This window comes from Tupaia chinensis, unplaced genomic scaffold (assembly GCF_000334495.1).
Source record: "Tupaia chinensis unplaced genomic scaffold, TupChi_1.0 Scaffold148004_1, whole genome shotgun sequence".
NCBI classification, from domain to species: domain Eukaryota; kingdom Metazoa; phylum Chordata; class Mammalia; order Scandentia; family Tupaiidae; genus Tupaia; species Tupaia belangeri.
In genome coordinates, this window is record NW_006207854.1 from 445,594 (window position 1) to 466,531 (window position 20,938).

General features: G+C 50.7%; 1 protein-coding gene across 20 annotated transcripts in view; it reads right to left on the reverse strand.

Annotated features, from left to right (window-relative positions):
- The window catches only part of DCAKD (dephospho-CoA kinase domain containing), a 40,136-nt gene that overhangs the window by 2,343 nt on the left and 16,855 nt on the right, over positions 1–20,938 (reverse strand). For 6 of the 20 annotated variants that reach the window (XM_027768874.1, XM_027768882.1, XM_027768878.1 and 3 more), the window contains 5 exons: positions 18,481–18,560; positions 9,385–9,507; positions 8,780–9,034; positions 8,195–8,398; positions 3,049–3,136 (listed from right to left, as the gene is read on the reverse strand). In XM_027768874.1, coding sequence (XP_027624675.1) covers positions 3,049–3,136; positions 8,195–8,398; positions 8,780–8,891 — 404 coding nt within the window. In that variant the 5' untranslated portion in view covers positions 8,892–9,034; positions 9,385–9,507; positions 18,481–18,560. Of the gene's footprint in view, positions 1–395; positions 531–2,677; positions 2,737–3,048; positions 3,137–8,194; positions 8,399–8,779; positions 9,035–9,384; positions 9,508–18,480; positions 18,561–19,531; positions 19,635–20,938 lie in introns of all 20 variants that reach the window. The other 14 variants (XM_006170014.3, XM_006170008.3, XM_027768885.1 and 11 more) reach the window with 6 other exon arrangements.

Genomic DNA, 20,938 nt, shown 5'->3' on the forward strand with positions numbered 1-20,938 from the left:
ATAAAGGGAGGACTGGATCAGTACACTTGGTCCTTCTTAGGGTCCCTGGGAAGCAGAGCGAGCAAGGCCATACACAAGCAAGGCCGCCCTCCAGGAAAATGAACTCCACGAGCCACACAGATTTCCTGCTAGGGGAGACAGCGTACTGTCAAGGACACAGGACCAAGTCCTGCCTGGCTGAGACCCAGGACTAAATCCAGTCTCTGTCAGGGATACCAAGTGAGAGAATGGCGATGGCTTGGGACTGCCCGGGAGTCAGAGCCTCCCAATGGCCAGACCAGAGCGTCCCCTGGGATATAAAGGTGGCCCCTCCGGACAGCCCTTCCTGGGGCTGAGAACTGGTCCCGTTACGTTAGATTCAGGCTCGATGACCTTTGTGATCATGGGACTCTTACCCTATGCTTATTCCACAACTGGCAAATTCCTCAAACAGGAACGTTCGTGTTTTGGCATAGTCACTCTGAGACATGACTCTATATGACAGTATTTCAAATGTACAGGGCGTCGTTTACCAGGTAAATTGTAGATCTCTGATGAAAAGCAAAAAATCACGTAATCTTATCTCTGGCATCCCTTAAAGAGTCGTACACCCCCCCACATATGCCGACAGTGGGGTCGAAGAGCTCCGGGAGGGTAGGCAGGACCAATGGAGCCCTACGTACCCACCAGAAACTACGGCTATCTCTGCTCTCAGCACCAGCTTCGAGGGGAAGTACAAGAAAAGGAGGGTGGCCAGAGGAGGCACGGAGTCATCTTGCGACTGCAGGTGCAGTCAGCCCTGCCATTTCTCACCTATGTGTCATGGTCTGTGATCTTTTTTTTTTTTTTTTAAGAATTTAAAAGAATTATTTAATTTTATTTGTTATTATTATTATTTAATTTGACCAAAGAGATAGAGAGAACAAGAGAAGGGGAAAGTGAATGAGAAAGCAAGCCTCCAGATCTGGGACTTGAACCAGTCAGCCATGTGGGAGTCCAGCGCCTCAACCACCTGTCGGCCTGGTCTGAGATCCTTTTTTAAAGTTTTTTTTGTGGTTGTTATTGTTGATTCATTCATTTTATTTTCATTTGACCAGAGAGAAAGGGAAAGTGAAAAAGCCAGCCACCAAATCCAGGACTCGAACCGTGGTCGGCCATGTGGGAGTATCCAGTGCTTTAATCACCTGCTGGTTCCCCTTTTTAAAAGTTTCATTTGGCCGATTCTGCGGCGCAGTGAAAATGCACTTCTTCTTCCAGGAGAAGTCAGTTTCCATGTGTTGACTGTGGTTCAAGCCCTTGGCCCTGGTCCAGTCAGCCTGAAACAAGCTGGGCACTTATATGTACCCAAGACCCAATGGGCTAGAGGACTGGAGGAAGGGAACTGCAGTTTGACAAACCCATGGAAGGTTCTCTATCATTAATAGAAAGACAGAGAAGAAGAAGCCAGAAGGTTGTTTTTAAAAATTTTATTTATTTATGATAGTGTGTGCATGACAGAGAGAGGCACCCTCAACAGGGTCTGATCACACTGTGATCCCCTTCCCCCAGATCCCCAGCACAGCAGCATCTTGGGCACACATCTGCCCAATGTGTTTTGGGCTGATCAGGGATCCAAACTCATAGTTAGTAAAACTTAAAAAAAAAAAAAAAAAAAAAAAGCATCTTAGACTTTTAGGACACAGGTGAAAGATGGCAGGGGCTGCTTGCACTTACGGTCACAATGTGACTCCGAACTCATGAAAACCATGTGGTTTCCAGCACTGCAGTTTGGAACATTCCTGCCTGCACTACAGAGACGAGGCCTCTTAAAAAACCTCTACAAATGAAATTCCAACTTTATCACTAAGGAAAGGCTAATTCCAGATCCTCATAGGTTTTTTCAGCCTCAGCTGGTAGGTCTTTTGCAACAGGGCACAAAGAGGTTCACATGGGGATACACAACCCAGTGAGGGAACTGAGAGATGCCCAAGTCCCCACATTAGGCTCAAGGGGTTCAAACTGGGCTTAAATTTTTTTCTAAGAATTATTTTATTTAACTTTTACTTACTTACTCATCTATTTAAATTTGACCTGAGAGAGACAAGAGAGAGAGAGGGAAAGTGAGAAAGCAATACGCCAGGTTTGGGACTCCAACTGTAGTCGGCCATGTGGGAGTCCAGCACCCTTAACCACCATGCTACCTTCCAGCTCCTAGGCTGGGCTTTAAATGACAGTCCCCTGTGGAGCTGGGGAAAGAGCAGTGTGATGCTAAGGACATGAGCATTTCAGGTAGATGCCACCTCCAGGGTGCTAGGAGCTTCCCACACATTAATCTCTTGAGAGCCACCCTATGCCCAAAATACCTACACAGTCAAATGCCCACCTATGTGTCTGCTGTACCTGTGGGCGGCATCCAGGAAGTTTCTGGGAGGCATAGGCACCCTGCAGCCTCACCTACTCTCTCACCCGCTGGGGCTGTGACTCATTTCTCTCGACAGTCTGATCCTTCTCTGTCTGCCAAACCTGAATTCTGATTTGCTTCATGTCCTGGGGGTTTCTGAGAACAAAGCTATCTTTAACTGGGCTCCGATGGTCCCCTCCATGCGACTTTTTGTTCATAGGTGTTGCCAATAGCTGACCCTGGACAAATTCTGTAACTTCCTCCTTCACTTTTATCTTCAGTAACTCAGAAATAGCAAGCCCTGCTGCAATCACCTACCGTAAAAGGTAAACTGAGTGAAGTGGTAAACGTGGGAGTTGTTTAGAAGTTGAGATGTGCTATGGTAGGAAGAAGGGAGCCAGTGAATGATAAGTAACATGGTAGCAAGAGCTGGAGTCTGGGGTGAAGTGCCTCCAGCAGCCAGCAGGGGGAGCCCTTCCCAAGCACTAGAGAAGCCTGGGGGCCATCACTTTCCACACCTACCCCAGGTGTGTCTGGGTCAGGCAGGGGCTAGTTTCTGTGGACTCTGGGCACGGGGCCCCAAACCCACCATGCCTCCTGGCCGCCCCATGGCAGAAGGGCAAAGTGATGTGTGCCCAACCCCGGGGTGCTCCTCTCCAGCTTGTTGGGCCCAGACGTGCTGTACTCACCAGTACACCACCACGGTGTGCTTCATGTACTTGAGCAGCTTCTTGGTCTCAAACAGCAGGGGGATGTCCAGAACCACATAGCGGTATCCTGGAGAGAGGTCAGAAAACCCCCACGTTCGATTCTGCAAGCACACCCTGAGGAATGATTTCATGCTGGGGAAGGGAAGAGAGATGAAACCACTGCCCCCTATCATCTTGAATGCTCCAGCAGAGGGAAAGGCCTCCCAAGGACAGACATACCCTGAGTACTAGCCAGTTCCAATCCCATTCAGAAGAGAATGATGCAGAAAATCATTTCTGGCTGGCTGATCAGGGAAGACCTTGTAGAAGGGCTGGCATTTACACTGGCCTTGACAAGGAAGTAGGACTTCTGGTACTTGAAATGGAAGGGGCTGGCCTGTAGCACAGTGGATAAGCGCTGTGTGGAGGGACTCGGATTCCATATGGCTGACCACAGTTCAAATTCTGGTCTCAGAAGTTTGAAAAACCTCCGGTGTGCAAAGTCCTGCCAGAAGGCTGTGCTAGGGGACTTTGATGCCGTCCTGGCTATAGTCGCAGGGCCTGGTGAATATGTGCGTGCTTGGGGTTGTGCGTGCAGGAAGAAATGGAAAAAAGGGGATTGTGGCATGACTGAGTCCCACTGTGGGGGCACTTTCTCTGTCTTGCACCCTCTGGAATTGAAGAGAAGAAAAATGAATATGAGAAGGTGTGGGGGGATGTCAGGAATGAACACGAGCAAAGCCCTTGGAATAGACAGGTTCTGTGTGGGCTGAAGGGGAGATTCCAGTTCAGTGAGGTGAGGCTGGCGAGGTGGGCAGGGCAAGTGCACGAGGCTTGGTTTCCCTTGATCTTTATTTTTTTTTTAAGAGCTATTTTTTGCTATAGGGCACATGTGCTCATCAAAGCGACAGAGACAGAGAGATCGAAAGTGAGAAATCACTCCCGGGGGGATGGCCACAATGCAATCCCTTCTCCAGTCTCCTCTTGGGATTTTGGGTGTGCACACACATGCTGGGTGCCCGGAATGTTTTAAGCCACCAGGTCTGGGACTTGAACCACAGTCGACTATGTGGGGAGTCTGCTGATAACCATTATACCATTTGCTGGTCCCTTTCCTTGATCTTGAACTCAAAGACCTGTTATTTCCGAGCAGGGAAATGACTTAGCCAGAGCTGGGGAGACTGAGGAGAGTTTTCAGGGACCCAAGCCCTTTCTGCCCTGCTTCATACACTCAGGGTTAAAAAAAAGGGGGTAAGATCACCCTCAAGAGCCAGGTGCAGGCCTGGCCCCCTGCTGAGAAGAGTCCCCAGTGGCCCTCTCTCCCCACTCTTCATAAGGCGCTCATAGGGGTGGCAGTGGCGGCCCCAAAAGGAAAGAGCCGCTCTCGCGTGAGGGGCAGACCCCCAGCCAGAGACGGAAAGACCTAGGTCTGGAGGCACCGGGGTTGACAATACGTAACTCACTCCAATGGGGGAAATGGCACTGCTGGTCCTCCCACTCTGCCAAGGGCTACACGCACCCACTTCTCTTTACACGTGACCCTTGTGTGTATACGGGGCTGGGAGGGCTCCAGGGGAACAAAGGGTAAGACCCCTGGCCTGGATGGTGTCTGCTTCCAAAACACATCACGTTCCAGGGGTGTTATGGAAACCAGCTTTTTTTTTTTTTTTTTTGAGAGATTTTCACTGTAGGGCGTGTGCGCTCGCCAGACAGACAGAGAGAGACATAGAGACAGAAAGCGAGAAATCACCCCCCAGGGGGGATGGTCACGCCGCAATCCCTTCTCCTCCATTCTCCTCTCGGGATCTTGGGCACGCACGCACACGCGCCCGGCGTCAGTTTTAAGCCACCGGGTCCGGGACACGAACCGCGGTGGACTACGTGGGAATCCAGTGACATAGCCATTATGCTAACTGCTGGTTCCCATGGAAACCAGCTTTGAAGGTGATGCAGGGAATGGGGATGACAACCTAGAGGCTGGGTTTCCTGTCCCCCCAGGAAGCAGAGGAACCTGCAGTGGGACGAGGGGTAAAGAGTGAGCCCTGCTCACACACCTTGATTTGTAGCCCACCATGTGACTTTGGGCCCCTCAACAAACTTCATCTGTGTAAATGAGGAAAAAGAACACCTCTTTAAAGGACGACGGTGAAGATGAAAATGCTCGGAATGCATGGAGAGCACTCAGCACCCCTCAGCCGGTGCTCTACGCGTCCCTAAAGGATGCCACTATTGCTGCTGTGCTCGGACAGGGAGGCCAGCAGTGCAGGCTCCCACGCGCCCCCCAACACGGAGCAGGAGCCAAGACCAGATCCTCTCTGGGCCGCTTATCTCCCTTTCCTGCTCGGCTCCTATCGCTTCCTCTCCCCTCCTCCCCTCCTTGTCCTTTCTCCTCGGCCCTCTTGGGAACTCGTGGCCAGCTCTTCGGTTCACCGGCAAAGGGCTATCAGCTGTCACATCCCTCCTGCTTGATAAGCTCTGCAAACTACCCTGACTCTATTAAGACATCCGTCTGCCTACACAGAGACCTCCCCAACAGCTGGTGATCTTATCTGACGTTTGATTATACCAACTTTGACAGTTGTATTTGTTACACTCATCAGGGAAAAACTGGGACTGTGGAAGCCACAGCTGTCGTCCCCATTTTTCACCTTATCGAGCTGAAAAGCGCTTTCTGGCTTTTATTTAAGTGGTGGTGGCTGGGGAGGCGGGAGGCTGGGTGGATGACACAGTGGGAGAGCTCTGGAACGGGTGACATTATCCGATGCTTAATTTCAGACGGGGAGAGCCGCTGCCGGTACACTCGTGACTGGCCTGGGAGCGAATGCAAAAGGGCAGGATGAAAGGCAGAAGGCTTGGCAGTGGGGGTAGGGTGGAGGGACGGGACTGGCACAGACACAGAAGCAGGACAAAGGCAGAAGAGTCCAGAGACTGGCGGGAGGCGGAAGGAGGGAGGCCTACAGTCAGGTGTAGACAGGGAGGGTGCCCTGGCCAGAGCTGGCAGGGAGAGGGAAGGTCTATATCACGGATGTCTATCAAGTTTCCTCTTCTTCTGGAGGGAGGTTTTGGACAGAGGGCTAGGGTATAGAAGTTCCCTACTCTGTACACGAGAACCTAGGACATGACAGAATAAGGGGCTTGGTCAAGTCACTCATGTATAAATGTGTGAAGCAAACCCAGAAGGCTCCCCCAGACCCTCCTGGAAGGGAAGTCTTGGCATCGTGACTGCAGTGAGGGTCAAACAGTCAGATCTTGCCTCTCACCCAAGGCCTCTCACCTGATTCCCAGCCACAGTTCCCTGCCCTCCCATTTCTCCTGGTAACTAGCCCTCCTTCTGGACAGCAGGTGTCAGTACCCCGCCCAACGCCGTCCTGAAGAACGGGGCTTGGGAGAAGGATCCTGACCGGCTGGCCACAGAACCTGCTTTCAGACTCCCCTGCTTTCTTGGCACATTGCTTGGGGCCTCTGCACCTGCTGGGCTGACTCCACGGAGCCCAGGCCCCGGAGGACTGTCTTCCACCTACAAGCCCTCCCCAGCGCGCTGGCCACCTTGTTCCCTCTCTGACTTTCAGCCTATAAACCGGCTTGGTGTGGACTCTCAATCCTCCCAGCAGCTTCCTGTGACTGGCATTTTATCCCCGCTGTGTACATGAAGTAACGGGCTCAGGGCTAGATCACTTGTCAAAGTCACACAGCTCAAACACTCAGGGTCAGGATTTGAACTCAGGCCTATGACTCCATTATTTACCAGCTATTATCACTCTCATCCCTACTAGAACTATCAACTTCCTGGGGCTCAGACATAAAAGCCTTGTTTCCTTCTCACTGAATTGTCGGCCTCCTTGAGCGTGGAGGAGCACTGAGGGGCATGTACCTTTCCTCAGGGGCTGGCACGGGGCTCTGTACCAGCCCTGAGGGCCTGGGAGCGAATGCAAAAGGGCAGGATGAAAGGCAGAAGGCTTGGCGGTGGGGGGAGGGGGGAGGGACGGGACTGGCACAGACACAGAAGCAGGACAAAGGCAGAAGAGTCCAGAGACTGGCGGGAGGCGGAAGGAGGGAGGCCTACAGTCAGGTGTAGACAGGGAGGGTGCCCTGGCCAGAGCTGGCAGGGAGAGGGGTCTATATCACGGATGTCTATCAAGTTTCCTCTTCTTCTGGAGGGAGGTTTTGGACAGAGGGCTAGGGTATAGAAGTTCCCTACTCTGTACACGAGAACCTAGGACATGACAGAATAAGGGGCTTGGTCAAGTCACTCATGTATAAATGTGTGAAGCAAACCCAGAAGGCTCCCCCAGACCCTCCTGGAAGGGAAGTCTTGGCATCGTGACTGCAGTGAGGGTCAAACAGTCAGATCTTGCCTCTCACCCAAGGCCTCTCACCTGATTCCCAGCCACAGTTCCCTGCCCTCCCATTTCTCCTGGTAACTAGCCCTCCTTCTGGACAGCAGGTGTCAGTACCCCGCCCAACGCCGTCCTGAAGAACGGGGCTTGGGAGAAGGATCCTGACCGGCTGGCCACAGAACCTGCTTTCAGACTCCCCTGCTTTCTTGGCACATTGCTTGGGGCCTCTGCACCTGCTGGGCTGACTCCACGGAGCCCAGGCCCCGGAGGACTGTCTTCCACCTACAAGCCCTCCCCAGCGCGCTGGCCACCTTGTTCCCTCTCTGACTTTCAGCCTATAAACCGGCTTGGTGTGGACTCTCAATCCTCCCAGCAGCTTCCTGTGACTGGCATTTTATCCCCGCTGTGTACATGAAGTAACGGGCTCAGGGCTAGATCACTTGTCAAAGTCACACAGCTCAAACACTCAGGGTCAGGATTTGAACTCAGGCCTATGACTCCATTATTTACCAGCTATTATCACTCTCATCCCTACTAGAACTATCAACTTCCTGGGGCTCAGACATAAAAGCCTTGTTTCCTTCTCACTGAATTGTCGGCCTCCTTGAGCGTGGAGGAGCACTGAGGGGCATGTACCTTTCCTCAGGGGCTGGCACGGGGCTCTGTACCAGCCATGAGCACCAAGCAGTAGAGTGAACTCACCAGCCTGGAGAACAGTTCCCCTTCCCTGGCCACTTTTTTCAGAGAAGGGCCCTGGCTCTGGAAGGAGAGGCCTAGCCCACTTCCCTGTCCCCAGCCCGGGTTCTTACCCTGGAGGAAGTATTTGAAGGTCTCCTTCATCATTTCCTTGCGGATCTCAGGGTGGGTGATGGTGTTGAGCAGGTGTCGCCGGTCAGGGTTGTTAAAAATCAGATCCCCAAGGACCTTCCGATTGATGTCACCATTCTCCAGCAAGACCTCGGTGCCGAAGGCCTCCACGATGCGCCGGTGGGCAGGGTAGCCTGGCTGGACGACTGTGACACGAAGAGAAGGCCAGGTCACGTACTGGGGCCTCCAGGCCAGTAAAGGACCCTCCAGTGACCAGGGGCAAAATGATGGGGGAGCTCAGAGGATTTCTTCCAGTTACAGCAAAAATGAGGCTAGGGAAAGCAGCTAGGGAAAAGAGTGGAGCGCATGGAACCCCTCTGGGTAGAGGGTCGAGGAGAAGGAGTGAGGCTTCCAACGAGAGAGAACTAAGCTGGGCAGAGAGGGCAAGCATGGGGCAGACAGGAAACCAGGCCAGGACGACAGGACGGCCTTGGAAGGGATATGTGAAAAGGGAACACATGATGAGAAAACCAAGGTCGCACAGGGGGCTGCTGTGTCCGACCGCCCAGACCCCGCCTCCGACTCACCATGCCGGGCAATGACGTCCACATCAACCACTGCACAGCCCAGCTGCTGCAACACCTGGAGCACTGAGCTCTTGCCTGAGGCGATGCCCCCTGTCAGGCCCACCAGGAACATCTTCCCAGGAAAGGGGGTCAGGGAGACTACGGAGCCAAGAGCCGAGAATCACTGCAGAGTGGGGCTGGTTGATGGGGAAGGTCCTCCAGAGGGAAGCCAGCAGGAGAGCCTCTCAGAGCGAGCAGGCCTGGTCAGCGCTGGGCCTGAATGGAGGAGTGGGTGATGAAAGGGAGGGAGACATGGCTGGCCGGCTGGCCAGAGTCAAGCTCTGTGGCTGGGGAGCTCTGTGGCCATCTGGAGAAACCCTCCAGTGTTCTTTTAAAAACCCTCATAAAGGCGGCGAACTAGCACAGTGCAAGTTCAGCAATCTAGATGCTGAGTAAGGCAGAGAGCTTTCTGGAGGAGACGGCAGACTTCCTGTAGGAAGATGACACCTGTCCCTTTGTGGCAAACCCCACAAGGTCCCTCGGGAGAAATGGCCAGTGTGCAGCCAGCCAAGCAGGAGAAACCACACGAAAGCCCCCTCCCACAAAAGGTCCCATGGCTGCCCCACCTTGAACACCAGCACCATGTTGGCCAGGTGTTAGTCTCCACTGGGCTGAACAGTCCCTCCTCTTCAACCAAATGGCTCCGATGGGGAGCTCTGCAGCAAGGAGTGGCTTGGAGGCCACTATACCTGAGGTTTAGAGAAGTACAGATCTGGGCCAGGAGGTGGCATAGTGGTTAATGTGCTAACCTCCCACTTGGCCGACTACGGTTTGAATCCTGGGCTGGTGGCTTGAAACTCTCACTGAGCAGGTGTACATGCATGCCCAAAATCCCAAGAGGAGACTGGAGAAGGGACTGCAGCATGGCCATCCTCCCGAGGGGTGATTTCTCACTTTCTGTCTTTCCAGCAAGTGCATGTGCCTATAGTAAAGATCTCAAAAAACATAAAGAAAGAAGGAAGGGAAGAAAGAAAGAAAAAGAAGTACAGATCTTGCGGAGGAATGTGAAGGAAAGGTCGCCAGTCTGGCGAGGTGGGGGTGGCAGTGGTACCTTGGGGCCCAGTGTTGTGGTTTGCAGCTCCCTCAGACTGAGCAGTAATGGCACAACACAAAGATTAGGAGCATGGACCTTTATGAAACCAGCTCCTCCGCTTACATGCTGTGCAACCCTCGAACCTGCTCACCTCTCTGGACCTGTTCTCTTGTCCATGAAATGGGGTTAACAGGACGTGAGCTGAGAAAAAGCACAGAAGTCTCTGGTACACTGTCTGAGAAGTGGTGAATGCCCAGTAAGGACGTGAGGGCAGAGATGAGGACTGCAGGGTAGGGGCTAAGGCTACACTGCAAGGCACAGGAAGGGAACGTGACTTCCTTGAAGTCATGGCCTCATTCCTGCAACCTCAGACTGTCACACACAGACTGTGTAAAAAGTCATGTTGCATTTTCTGAAGTAAATGGGTTTGCCATATTTTGGACTTTGTTTCCAGGCTGGAAGCAATTAAAGAGAAGGCCAGGTCTCTCCCACCCTACTCTCAGCATCGAATCACTTCCCAGGACTTTGAAAGCTGTCACAGGACCTGTTGGTTTTTGTGGAACAGCAGATTTCCTGTCCTAATTACACTTTGCTCGGGCTTATACTGAAATGTGTTCGCCTCCCCCAAGGCCATACCAAGTGACAGACCTGTGCTTGGATGTGGGCTGAGTGGGTGCGAAGCTTGGGGTGGCGGGGGACCAACTTAAAGTTTAAATCAGCCTCGGCGAGACCAGCAGATGGTATAACAGTTACACTGCTGGACTCCCACATGGCTGACAGAGTTTGAGTCCCAGACCTAGTGCCAGGCACATGTGTGTGTGTGTGCCCAAGATCCTAGGGGGAGAAATGGAAAAGCAAGTATGCTGTGACCATCCCCCCTGGGGGGTGATTTCTCACTTTCCCTCATTGTCTCTGTCTCCTTCTTTCTCTCCAGCACGCGCAGAGACCCTAAGGCAAAACCTCTAAAAAAAAAAAAAATTAAATCGGCCACAGCAGCCACTCATCCAGGGAAGCCATGGCGGAGAGGGGAAAACATCTACCAGTAGATTGTCATCCCAGTGCAGAGGCCTAACTAAATTATCCAACTGCTTAAAAATCTTTGTGAGACTAGCCCTGTGGCCTAGTGGTTAAAGGGAGCCAGATCCCACACAGCCAACCAGGGTTCAAATCCTGATCCTGGCAGCTTGAAAAACACTCCAGGTGAGACCAGCAATTAGTGTAATGGTTATGTTGCTGGACTCCCATGTAGTCAACTGCGGTTCGCATCCCAGACCCGGTGGCTTAAACTCACGCCGGGCACGTGTGTGTGTGAATGCCCAAGATCCTGAGAGGAGAATGGAGGAGAAGGGATTGTGGTGTGGCCGTCCCCCCTGGGGGTGATTTCTCACTTTCTATCGCTCTGTTTCTCTCTTTCTGGCGAGCACATGCGCCCTATAGCAAAAACCTCTCAAAAAGAAAGAAAGAACAACAACAACAAAAAAACCCATGCACAGGTGCATGCATGCCCAACATCCTAAGAGGATAAAGAAATGGAAGAAAAAAGAAAGATTGTGGCGTGACCTTGCCCCACTGGGGAGTGCTTTCCCCTTGCTCCCCGTGAGTAAATACACCTGCTAGCAATAAAAATAAATATAAACATCCTTTCTCTTCAGTCTCTCTGAGATTAGAGTCATCCCTGGGTGGTCTGTAGCCAAGTTACACAAAGAGGAGTTAAGGGCAGTTCGGTTGTAAAAATTAAAAAAAAAAAAAAGTCGGGCTTCTTAGCTGAAGCCTTGAACTAGAACACCCAGCAGCAGCGTTATTTTATTTTACTCTACCTCATTGAGACGGCTCGTGTGCTTGTTGGCCACTAGGCCCCAGCGCAGGCCCCAGCAGCAGCGTTATTAATCCCAACTCTCTACTGTTGTCCCTGAAGCAAAGAGTCTGCTTCTCTTCTGCAGATGAACAATTGGGCAGAACAGGGGACTTGAAAACAGGCCACACCTCGTGGAAGGACAAGGACCAGTTTCCCACAGCGCTCTGACTTCTCATCGAAGGCGAGCTGTTGTCACCTGGTCACCCAACTTTGCCAAGTTCAGCTGACGGGCCCTGGAAGGCCACCTGGCTGAGCAGACCTCAATCCCTTGGACACGGATGCCCAGACACCTCCTGAGAGTCTGAATCAGAAGCTCCTGTGACGGAGCTGCCTGCACAGTTATGACATGGAACAGGACTTGGAATAGAGTCCAACTCCTCATTTAGGTGTCGGAAATTGAGGACCAGGGAGGGGCAGGGTCTTGCCCAGGTCGGTTATTAGCAGATCCCGGATGCAATTCTGGACTCTAAGCCAGAGCTCTGCCTTTAATGTTCTCAGGGAATAAAAAATTAACATATGCTTAGGCTAATAAGACAAAATAAGGAAGGGGAGTCTCTCTGTAGGCAAACCAGTTCAGGACCAAAGAGAAATGATGCGATTATCATATTGTTTTCTGCGGGATAGAAGCGGGGGCTGTGGACAGGGACCAGGGCCGAGATGTAAAATCCAGGCTCACAGGCTAACTGCATGCACATCTTCCCCTCTCAGTGCCTCGGAAGGCCATCTGTGGAAACAGACCAACAGCTGCCTGGCCTCTGTCAGGAAGGCCAAGGGGATAGAAGAGCACATGCCCGGGGAGGCTCTGGGCCTCGAGCTTAAAGTGACTGGACAAATACCAGCTGTTGCTGTCCAGCGTTGTCTCTCGGTAACTCATTCCGGAACTTACTCTCTCACTCACTGTTGACTGACCTCCTCTGAGCTTTGTAGCGATGGTGCCCGGGACCTCTTGGGCAACCAAAAGAAAGCAGAGGTCCTGCCCCTCAGGAAAACTGGAGACAGAAACAAATGAAATCGCCGACAACTGCAGTCGACCGGTGAGCAGGAAGTCTGGTCGTGCTGGCCCTGGCCCAGGTGTGAACGTGCCTTCTCACTCACAGGGCTGTCCGTGAGGAGGAGACGGAGGCTTAGCTTCCAAGGCCCCTCCAAGTCCCACCCAGACCTGTCGGGCAGCTCCCCCCAGGCACACGTGGTCACCTTTGAGGACCTGCATTCATGATCCTCCTCCTACTCTGGCTCCAGTCATCCTTCTCTAGAACCCACTCCAGTTTCCCTCCTTCCACTGCCACTTCCAAAGATGCAGCAGGCTCCTCCTAGCAACCCCTAACCCTGGCCAGGATCTGAATCCCCTACGAAACTTGTAAAAAGGTTCAGAAACCCAGGCTCCATGCCAGCCCACTGAATCAGCATCAGCTAGGCCCCGAACCTCTGGCTACAATGTGGCCTGGAAGTTAAAACTACCCTGTGACTGTAGGAAGCCACCTTGCCAGCCTGGCCCAGGGTGGTAACTGCTCCATCAGTGAGAAATGGCTGAGCCCCGAATGCCTTCCCTCTCTGAGCCTCAGTCTCCACACCTGTGCAGGAGGGGGCTGCCCTTCTGGCGCCAGGGGTAGTGTCAGCTCCAGGGGGAGGCCGTGAGTCACACAGCGCAGTCAGTAATGCCACCTGGTGAACAAAGAATGACATGACTGTCAGTGGCCTGGAAATCCATTCAGAGCTGGCATGGCTACAGGAAGAAGGATGACACCGAGGGCCCATAGTAAGAGAGGCTAATGCCCAGTGCTGGAAAAAATGGAGGCTGGGTTCTGGAACGAATCCCAAAGGTGGGGATTCATCAGCCAAACTGGAGGAAAAGCAGAACTCCAATTATTCTCCATGGCTGTGAAAAGGCAGCAGGGTATCAGGGAAAGGGGAAGGACTTGAGGTAGTGAGATGGTATCTGTATACCCCTTGTGCTGTGAGCGCTGAGGCTCGTGAAGTGAGGATCCAATTCTACACACTCCACAATGGCGGACTCTCCATTGAGCGTCTCCAGACTGCCTTTCTGTCTTTACCTCTTGGGCCCCAACGGCCCTCTGTTCCATTTACCTGCCCCCCTTTGTATTCACCAGGCTTTGTACTTACATTTCTTATTTCTTTTTTTAAAAGAATGATTATTTTATTTATTACTATTCTTTTTAAATTTGCTGTAGGGCAGATGCACTCACCCAGAGAGAGGGAAAGTAAGAAAGCAAGCTGCCAGGTCCAGGACTTGAATCGCAGTCACTATGTGGGAGCCCAGCACCTTAACACCATGCCACCTGCCGGGCCTGTACGTGTATTTGTTTGTGCAACTTTATTTTATTTCTTGAGAGGGAAGGAGGAATACAGAAACAGAGAGAGGGAGAGACCCTTGACAGATCTTGCCATGGTGCAATGCTCCCCCAGGTCACCCAGCCAGCCATGATTATGCGTGCACCAAGCACATTCAGATGGACCTGGGATCCAAATCTTGGCCTCCCATATGGATCCAGTGGGCCTGTGTGACTTTTTTAAAAAAATAATTATTTATTTCTTTAATTCCATTTGTTGTTATTTTTAATTTGATCAGAGAGAGAGAGAGAGAGAGAGAGAGAAAGGAAAAGCAAGCCACCAGGTCTGGGACTCGAACTGCAGTTGGCCATGGGGTAATCCAGCACCTTTAACCACCACGCCCCAGACCAGTCTCTTAAAAGTTTATTTTTTTTATAAGAATTTTTTTCTTTAATTTTATTTATTCATGCACTTATTTTAATTTGACCAGAGAAGACAGACACAGAGAGAGAGAGAGAGAGAGAGAGAGGCCAAGTGAGAAAGCAAGCCACCAGGTCCGGGGACGAAGTGAGAAAGCAAGCCAGCAGGTCCGGGACTCGACCATGCTTGGCCATGTGGGAGAGTCCAGCGCCTTAACCACCATAACCACCATGCCACCTGCTGGTCCCAAAGTTTCTTCATTTCTTGAGGGGGAGGTACTCACACCTAGGGTTGCCACACCTAGAACCACTCTAATCTCAGTCAGCCTAGGTCAGCACACGCCCTGCTAGTCCAGGGAGGTGCCAGGATGGGGAACCAGGACTCTGTCCAGCTGTGCCACCACTGCACCACAGTCTGGCTCTCTGCGTGACTGTTTTTCAATTTGGCATAAGGTCCAGTGCTCCCTGGAGAGAGCCAGAGAGGGAAAGTGAGAAAGCACTCCCCAGGAGGGATGGCCATGCTGCAATCCTTGTCTATTCTCCTCTTGGGATTTTGGGCACATACATGCATCTGGCATGTTCTTCAAGCAGCCAGATCTAGGACTCAAACCGTGCAGTTGGCCATGTGGGATCTAGCTGCCTTGACCCCCATGCCACGGCTGGCCCTCCGTGTGACTATTTTCAGATGTCAGATATAACAAGCTCCGTGAGGCCACAAGTCCCGTCTAGCCTGTACCCCATCCCCAGCATGCGGCATCTTGTACAGGGTTGCTCTGTTACTTACACATGAGTAACTCGTGCTACTTTTCTTCAACTTAGTTTCTTTTAAAATGGAGCTTAATGGTCCTTCTCTGAGATGCCTGGTACACACGAAGAGCTCACTCAACAGTTAGCAGAGGGAGTATTTGCTAACTATTTGCAGAGTGACCAGATGACGCCACGACTGGGCCTAGCTATCCTTGCCGGAAGGGGAGGGGAAATACTTGGGGTCACATTCTCCTGTTGGTGGCAACAGGCAGGCTGTAATCAGCACCCCCTCTCCCTGCCTGCCTTTTTCTGCCTTAGAACATGCTGCTTGCTGCTAGTAAATCGCTCCTGGAACAAAGGGACAACAGACAGAACCCCCAATGAGAGTAAGAAACTGAGATTTGAGTGGACACTCTCTTCCCTTGGGAGGGCTCAAGACTTAAGTCAGTGCTTCCCATCTCCCCACCAAAAGGCCCCGTGCCCCCCAGTGCCTGCAGCAGGCCAGGACCTGGTTCCCTCATTAGCTTGCAGCTCCTTCCCTCCTCCTCAGCAGCCTCTCAGGATTTCACACCAGGCACGCCTGACCAGCCGGACGCCTCTCTTTTGAATTGCTTCCCAAAGGGGATGTATCTATTTCCTTCCAATGATCAATATAATCATTCATGAAAACGAGTCATTCACTGCCTTGGGACCCAATTACTTTCTCGTGGAACCAGTGGCTGCAAAAATATATTGTTTTCCAATTAACTACTAAGTGCTATTTTTATATACGGTTTTCCCCACTCCTAATCTTTCATTATTGGTGAGAGGTGGTTGTTTAAACCTCGAGTCCAAGTTCTCTTCCTCGCTGGGCCTATTAAGTCACTACCTTCTCCAGGCTGCCAATTACCTGGAGGGAGCCCCAAGAGGAAGTGCTGGCAGTCGGTCCAGGCCCCCCCCCAACACCAAAGGGAGGGAGGGAACAGGCCGACCTGAGCCCTCTCCAAGCACAAAGCATCACTTCAGGCAGCGTTCATGTGCGGGCGGGCAGGGGGGCTGTCCAGGAACTGACACCCTACTGGTGTCTATGCAGAAAAAGGGTCTCAGGGAGTACTTCTCACACCCTGCAGTCAGCTGGACCTTGGGTGAGCTCAGCTCTGCCCTTAACTAGCTGTGTAGCCTGTGGCAATTGATTTCAGCATGCCCAGTTTCTCTTTCCTTGAGCAGAAAATGGGATTAATAACGACTACTCACTGGGGTCTTGTCATGATGAAATGAGGTGACATGGGTCACGATCACCTCGTCTTCCCCATCTCTGTGTGTGGCATGTCACAGTCGTTGCAGTCTACTCTACTTCCCTAAATGACACCTCCACCTTAGCCCCCAAACCTCGGTGCCCACCAGGTTTCTCTTACACCCTTCACCACTAACCCACCAGCCCCTGCCAGCTTTGCTTCACTTCACGACCCAGCCAGATGCCCCTGGGGGACACTCGACTGGCACCTCGACCCCTGGGTCACTGCAGTGGCCTGTGATTTCCCTGCTGCTCCCTTTGCTCTCTAACAGTCTGTTCCTAACAGCAGTTAGTACGACCCCCCAACCCCTTTGCCAGAGCGTGTCTGCACTTACCAGAGCTGGTGGAGGAGGAAGAAAGCACCCCCAATGGGGCATGGTTACTCCACAATCCCTTCTCCTCCATTTCTACGTCCTGTTGGGATTTGGGGCATACATGCACATATGCCCAGCGTGTTTCTCAAGACACAGGGGCTAGGATTCAAACCACAGTTGGATACATAGGAATCTAGTTCCCTTAACAAGGTTGCCTGCTACTATGATCCTTTAACAAAAGAAATGCCAGAGGGCAGGTGCACTTGCAGGAGACAGAGATACAGAGAGGGGAATGAGAAAGCAACCCCCATTGGAGGTGGTCATGCCACGATCCCTTTTCCTTCACTTCTCCCTCTGTTAGCAATTTTGGACGTACATGCACATACACCCGGTGTGTTTCATAAGCTGCTGGGTCTAGAAGTGCATGGTTGAAAGCCTCCTTAAACATGTCACTGGCTGGCTAAGTATGACCCTTTAGAAAACATTTTTTTAACAATATTCATGATAGAGCATGTGAGCATGCATGTGACAGTGAGAGAGAGAGAGAACGAGAGAAAGACAAGAGCACCCTTCACGGGGCCTGGTCATACCACGATCCTTTTCCTCCAGTCCTCCATCCTATCAGTTCCTGGGCACTGGTTTGTGTACTGGGTGTTTTCAGGCTGATCAGACTGGGGATTTGAACCATGGTCACCATGTGGAATTTCTCTTGAGCACTGTACTACCACTGTGCCATGGAACTGGCCCTAGTGCGACCCTTTAAAATTCAAGTCAGATCCTGTCAGCCCCTGCTCGAAACCTTCCAACAGCTCGTCTCACTTCAAGTCTGGGAGGGCCTCGTGGCAGATGCAGGCTCAATCCCCTCCATGCTGTTCCATTCCTACCACTCTCCCCAGAGGGATCTCCTGCAGACACTGGCCTGCTTGCTGCTCCCTGACCCTGCTGAGCACACCCCCGCCTCAGGTCTGCGGACATGCTGTTCTCCTTACACAGAAACTCTTCCCACTCAGAGCTGCACGCCTCACACCCTTCTGTCCAACTATCCCCATCAGAGACACTGTCCCTAAATACATAAACTAGCATCCCCACTGCACCCTCTATTCTCCTACCGCTTCGCTTTTCTTCATGGCACTTACCGACTACCACTGCCCAGCACATTCTATAAACTAACGGACTGCAGTCTGCCTCACCCCACCAAGTCTGGGCACTGCTGTATCCAAGGGGCCTAAGAAGAGCCTAATGAGTAGCAGCCCCTCAGAAAGCACGCAACAAAATGTCCAGCTGGCAGCAGAACTCAACATTAACCATTTTTTAAAAAATTAGTTCATTTTATTATTATTATTATTATTTTTGTCAGTCAACAACCACTGTTTCTGGTCACATGATAGGCAACTCAGTGTAATGGTTAGGAGCTGGGCTTGGGTTTAGATGGTTTGGGATAGAACTGTGATTCTTCCACCCACCCCCCACCTTTTTCTTTTTTAAAAAATTATTTATTTATTTAATTCTATTTGTTATTATTTTTTAATTTGACCAGAGAGAGACAGTGAAGGAAAAGGAAGATGAGGAAGCAAGCCACCAGATCCAGGACTTAAACAAACTGAGGTCAGCCATGTGGGAGTCCAGAGCCTCAACCACCACATCACCTGCTGGCCCCAACATTAACTATTTTAAAATAAGAACTTATCTGTCCCAGAAAGCCTACTATGAGAACCACAAAAACTCCACTCACCATCCCCACGTTCCCGGGCTGACAAGATCTTGGGCTCAAAAATAAGGAAACTAGAGCAGAGTGTGCCTCAGGGTCCATTTCTAGTAGGCAGAAAGTAGAGAGAGACCACGTTTGAGCACTTAGTTCCATCTAACTGGCAGCACGATCACTCCATGATGGCAGTTCTTTGAATTACTCCCATTTTATTTATTTACTTATTTATTGATAGATTTTTGCCAGAGCACATGTTCTAGCCAGAGTGAGCAAGAAAGTGAAAAACTACCTCCCAGGGGAATGGCCACAGTGCAGTCTCTTCTCCTCCTGGGATTTTGGGCACACATGCGTGATATAATTTTCTTTCTTTTGTTTGTTTGAAGAATTATTTCATTTAACTTTATTTATTTGATTTGACTAGAGAGGGATAGTGAGAGAGAGAGAGAGAAGGAAAGTGAGAAACCAAGCCACCAGGTTCAGGACTCAATCCACAGTTGGCCCTGTGAGAGTCCAGCACCCTTAACTACCATGTCACCTGCTGGCCCCATAATTTTCTTTTTCTTTATTTAGAGAGGTTTTTGTTATAGGCATGAGCATTCGCCCTAGAGACAGAGAGAGAGAGAGAGAGAGAGACAGCAAGAAATCACCCTCCCGGGGGATGGCCACACTCCAATCCCTTCTCCTCCATTCTCCACTTGGGATTTTGGACACAAACACACGCGCCTGGCATTTCATTTCAAACTACCAGGTCCAGGACTGCTGGTCCCTGCCCAGTGTAATTTTCAAGCACCAGATCCGGGACTCTAACAGAAGTCACCCACTTGGGCATCCAGTGCCTTGACTACTAAACCACCTGCTGGCCCTGACTTACTCCCATTTTAATGGTGAGGAATGCAAGTTAAGAGAAGTTGGATATTCGCCCATGGTAGCTCTAAGCAGTCTTCTCACTGGGGAATGCATGAAGATTTTCTAGGGGGCACAAAGGCAGTTTAAGGGGAACAAGTTTCCAACTCCCCCTTCATACTAGCTCATCTCCAGCCTGGTCAGCCTGAAACACAAGGGACATGAAGATGAATACCTGAGATCTGACCACCTGGAGGACTGGAGGAAAGGGATCGAGGAGTGACCAGACAGACCACATGCAAGGTGTTCATCTCTCTCTCCTCTTGTGTGTTCACATTCTATATGAATAAATAAAAGGATTGTTCACATTTCAGATAAAGGCATAACTACCCAGCCATGCTAAATCTTAGTAAGGTGCACTGTGCCACAGTACCAAAGTCCCCGGGCACCACAAAGTGGCAATTCAAAAATGTTTGCTCAGACTATGTCTCCCTGCAGTGACCACATAACAAAGAATTGCGTCTGGTGATTTCCAAACCTTGGCCTTCAACCAAATTAAAAGAGGACCTAAAAGAACTGTTGGCTGACAGAATATTAATAAATGATTTGATGATACACCACGAAGTGCTGCTTTTGGCCAGTAATTCAGGTGTTCAAAGAACTAAGTGATAACTGCTGCAACAAAACACCTTCAATGACTGTGCTTTTAATTCACACAACGTTTTCAGTGCTTACAGCCATTAAAAAAGGCTCTGCCAGGGGACCAGCAGGTGGCGTGGTGGGTAAGGCGGTGGACACTCCCACATGGCTGACCACAGTTCGAGTGCCGAACCTGGTGGCTTGCTTTCTCACTTTCTCTCTCTCTCTCGTTCTTTCTCTGTCTCTCTCTGGTCAAATTTAATGAATGAACGAATGAATGAATAAAGTTAGATAATTCTAAATTAAAAAAAAAAATAAAAAAGCTCTGCCACTGGGGCCAGCAGGCGGCATGGCATTAAGGTACTGGACTCCCTTAAGGTTGACTGCAGTTGGAATCTGGATGACAGCTTGCTTTCTCACTTTCTTTCTCATTGTCTCTGGTGAGCACGTGTCCTACAGCAAGTTAAAAAATAATAAATAAAAGTAAATAAGTATTTTTTTTAAAAAGGGCTCTGCCCATTCTAGTAAATAGTCACATGTAGTTTCATGACAGTGATGTTGTGCAAACATCAGAGTGTACATACACAAACCTACACAGTAGGACCTACTACAGACCTAGGCAATATGGTATAATCTGAAGAGTCTATCCTTGACTGAAACATTGTTATGCAGGGGTGTGACTATATACAAAAACACAGATAGACACATGAACTAAAAACAAAACTTCATCCAGTCTGAGAAAAGTCATTTCATGAGACCAAGAGATGGCGCAATGGTTATGTCACTGGACTCCTACATAGTCAGCCACAGTTCTAATCCTGGACTCAGCAGCTCAAAACTCACACTGGGCATTTGTGCATTATGTGCCTAAGATCCCGAGAGGAAAATGGAGAAGGGATTACAGCATGGCGTTCCCTTCTGGGGGATGATTTCTTACTTTCTGTCTCTCAGGCAAGCCTACACATTCTATAGCCAAAATTTCTTGTACCAAAAAAAAAAAAAA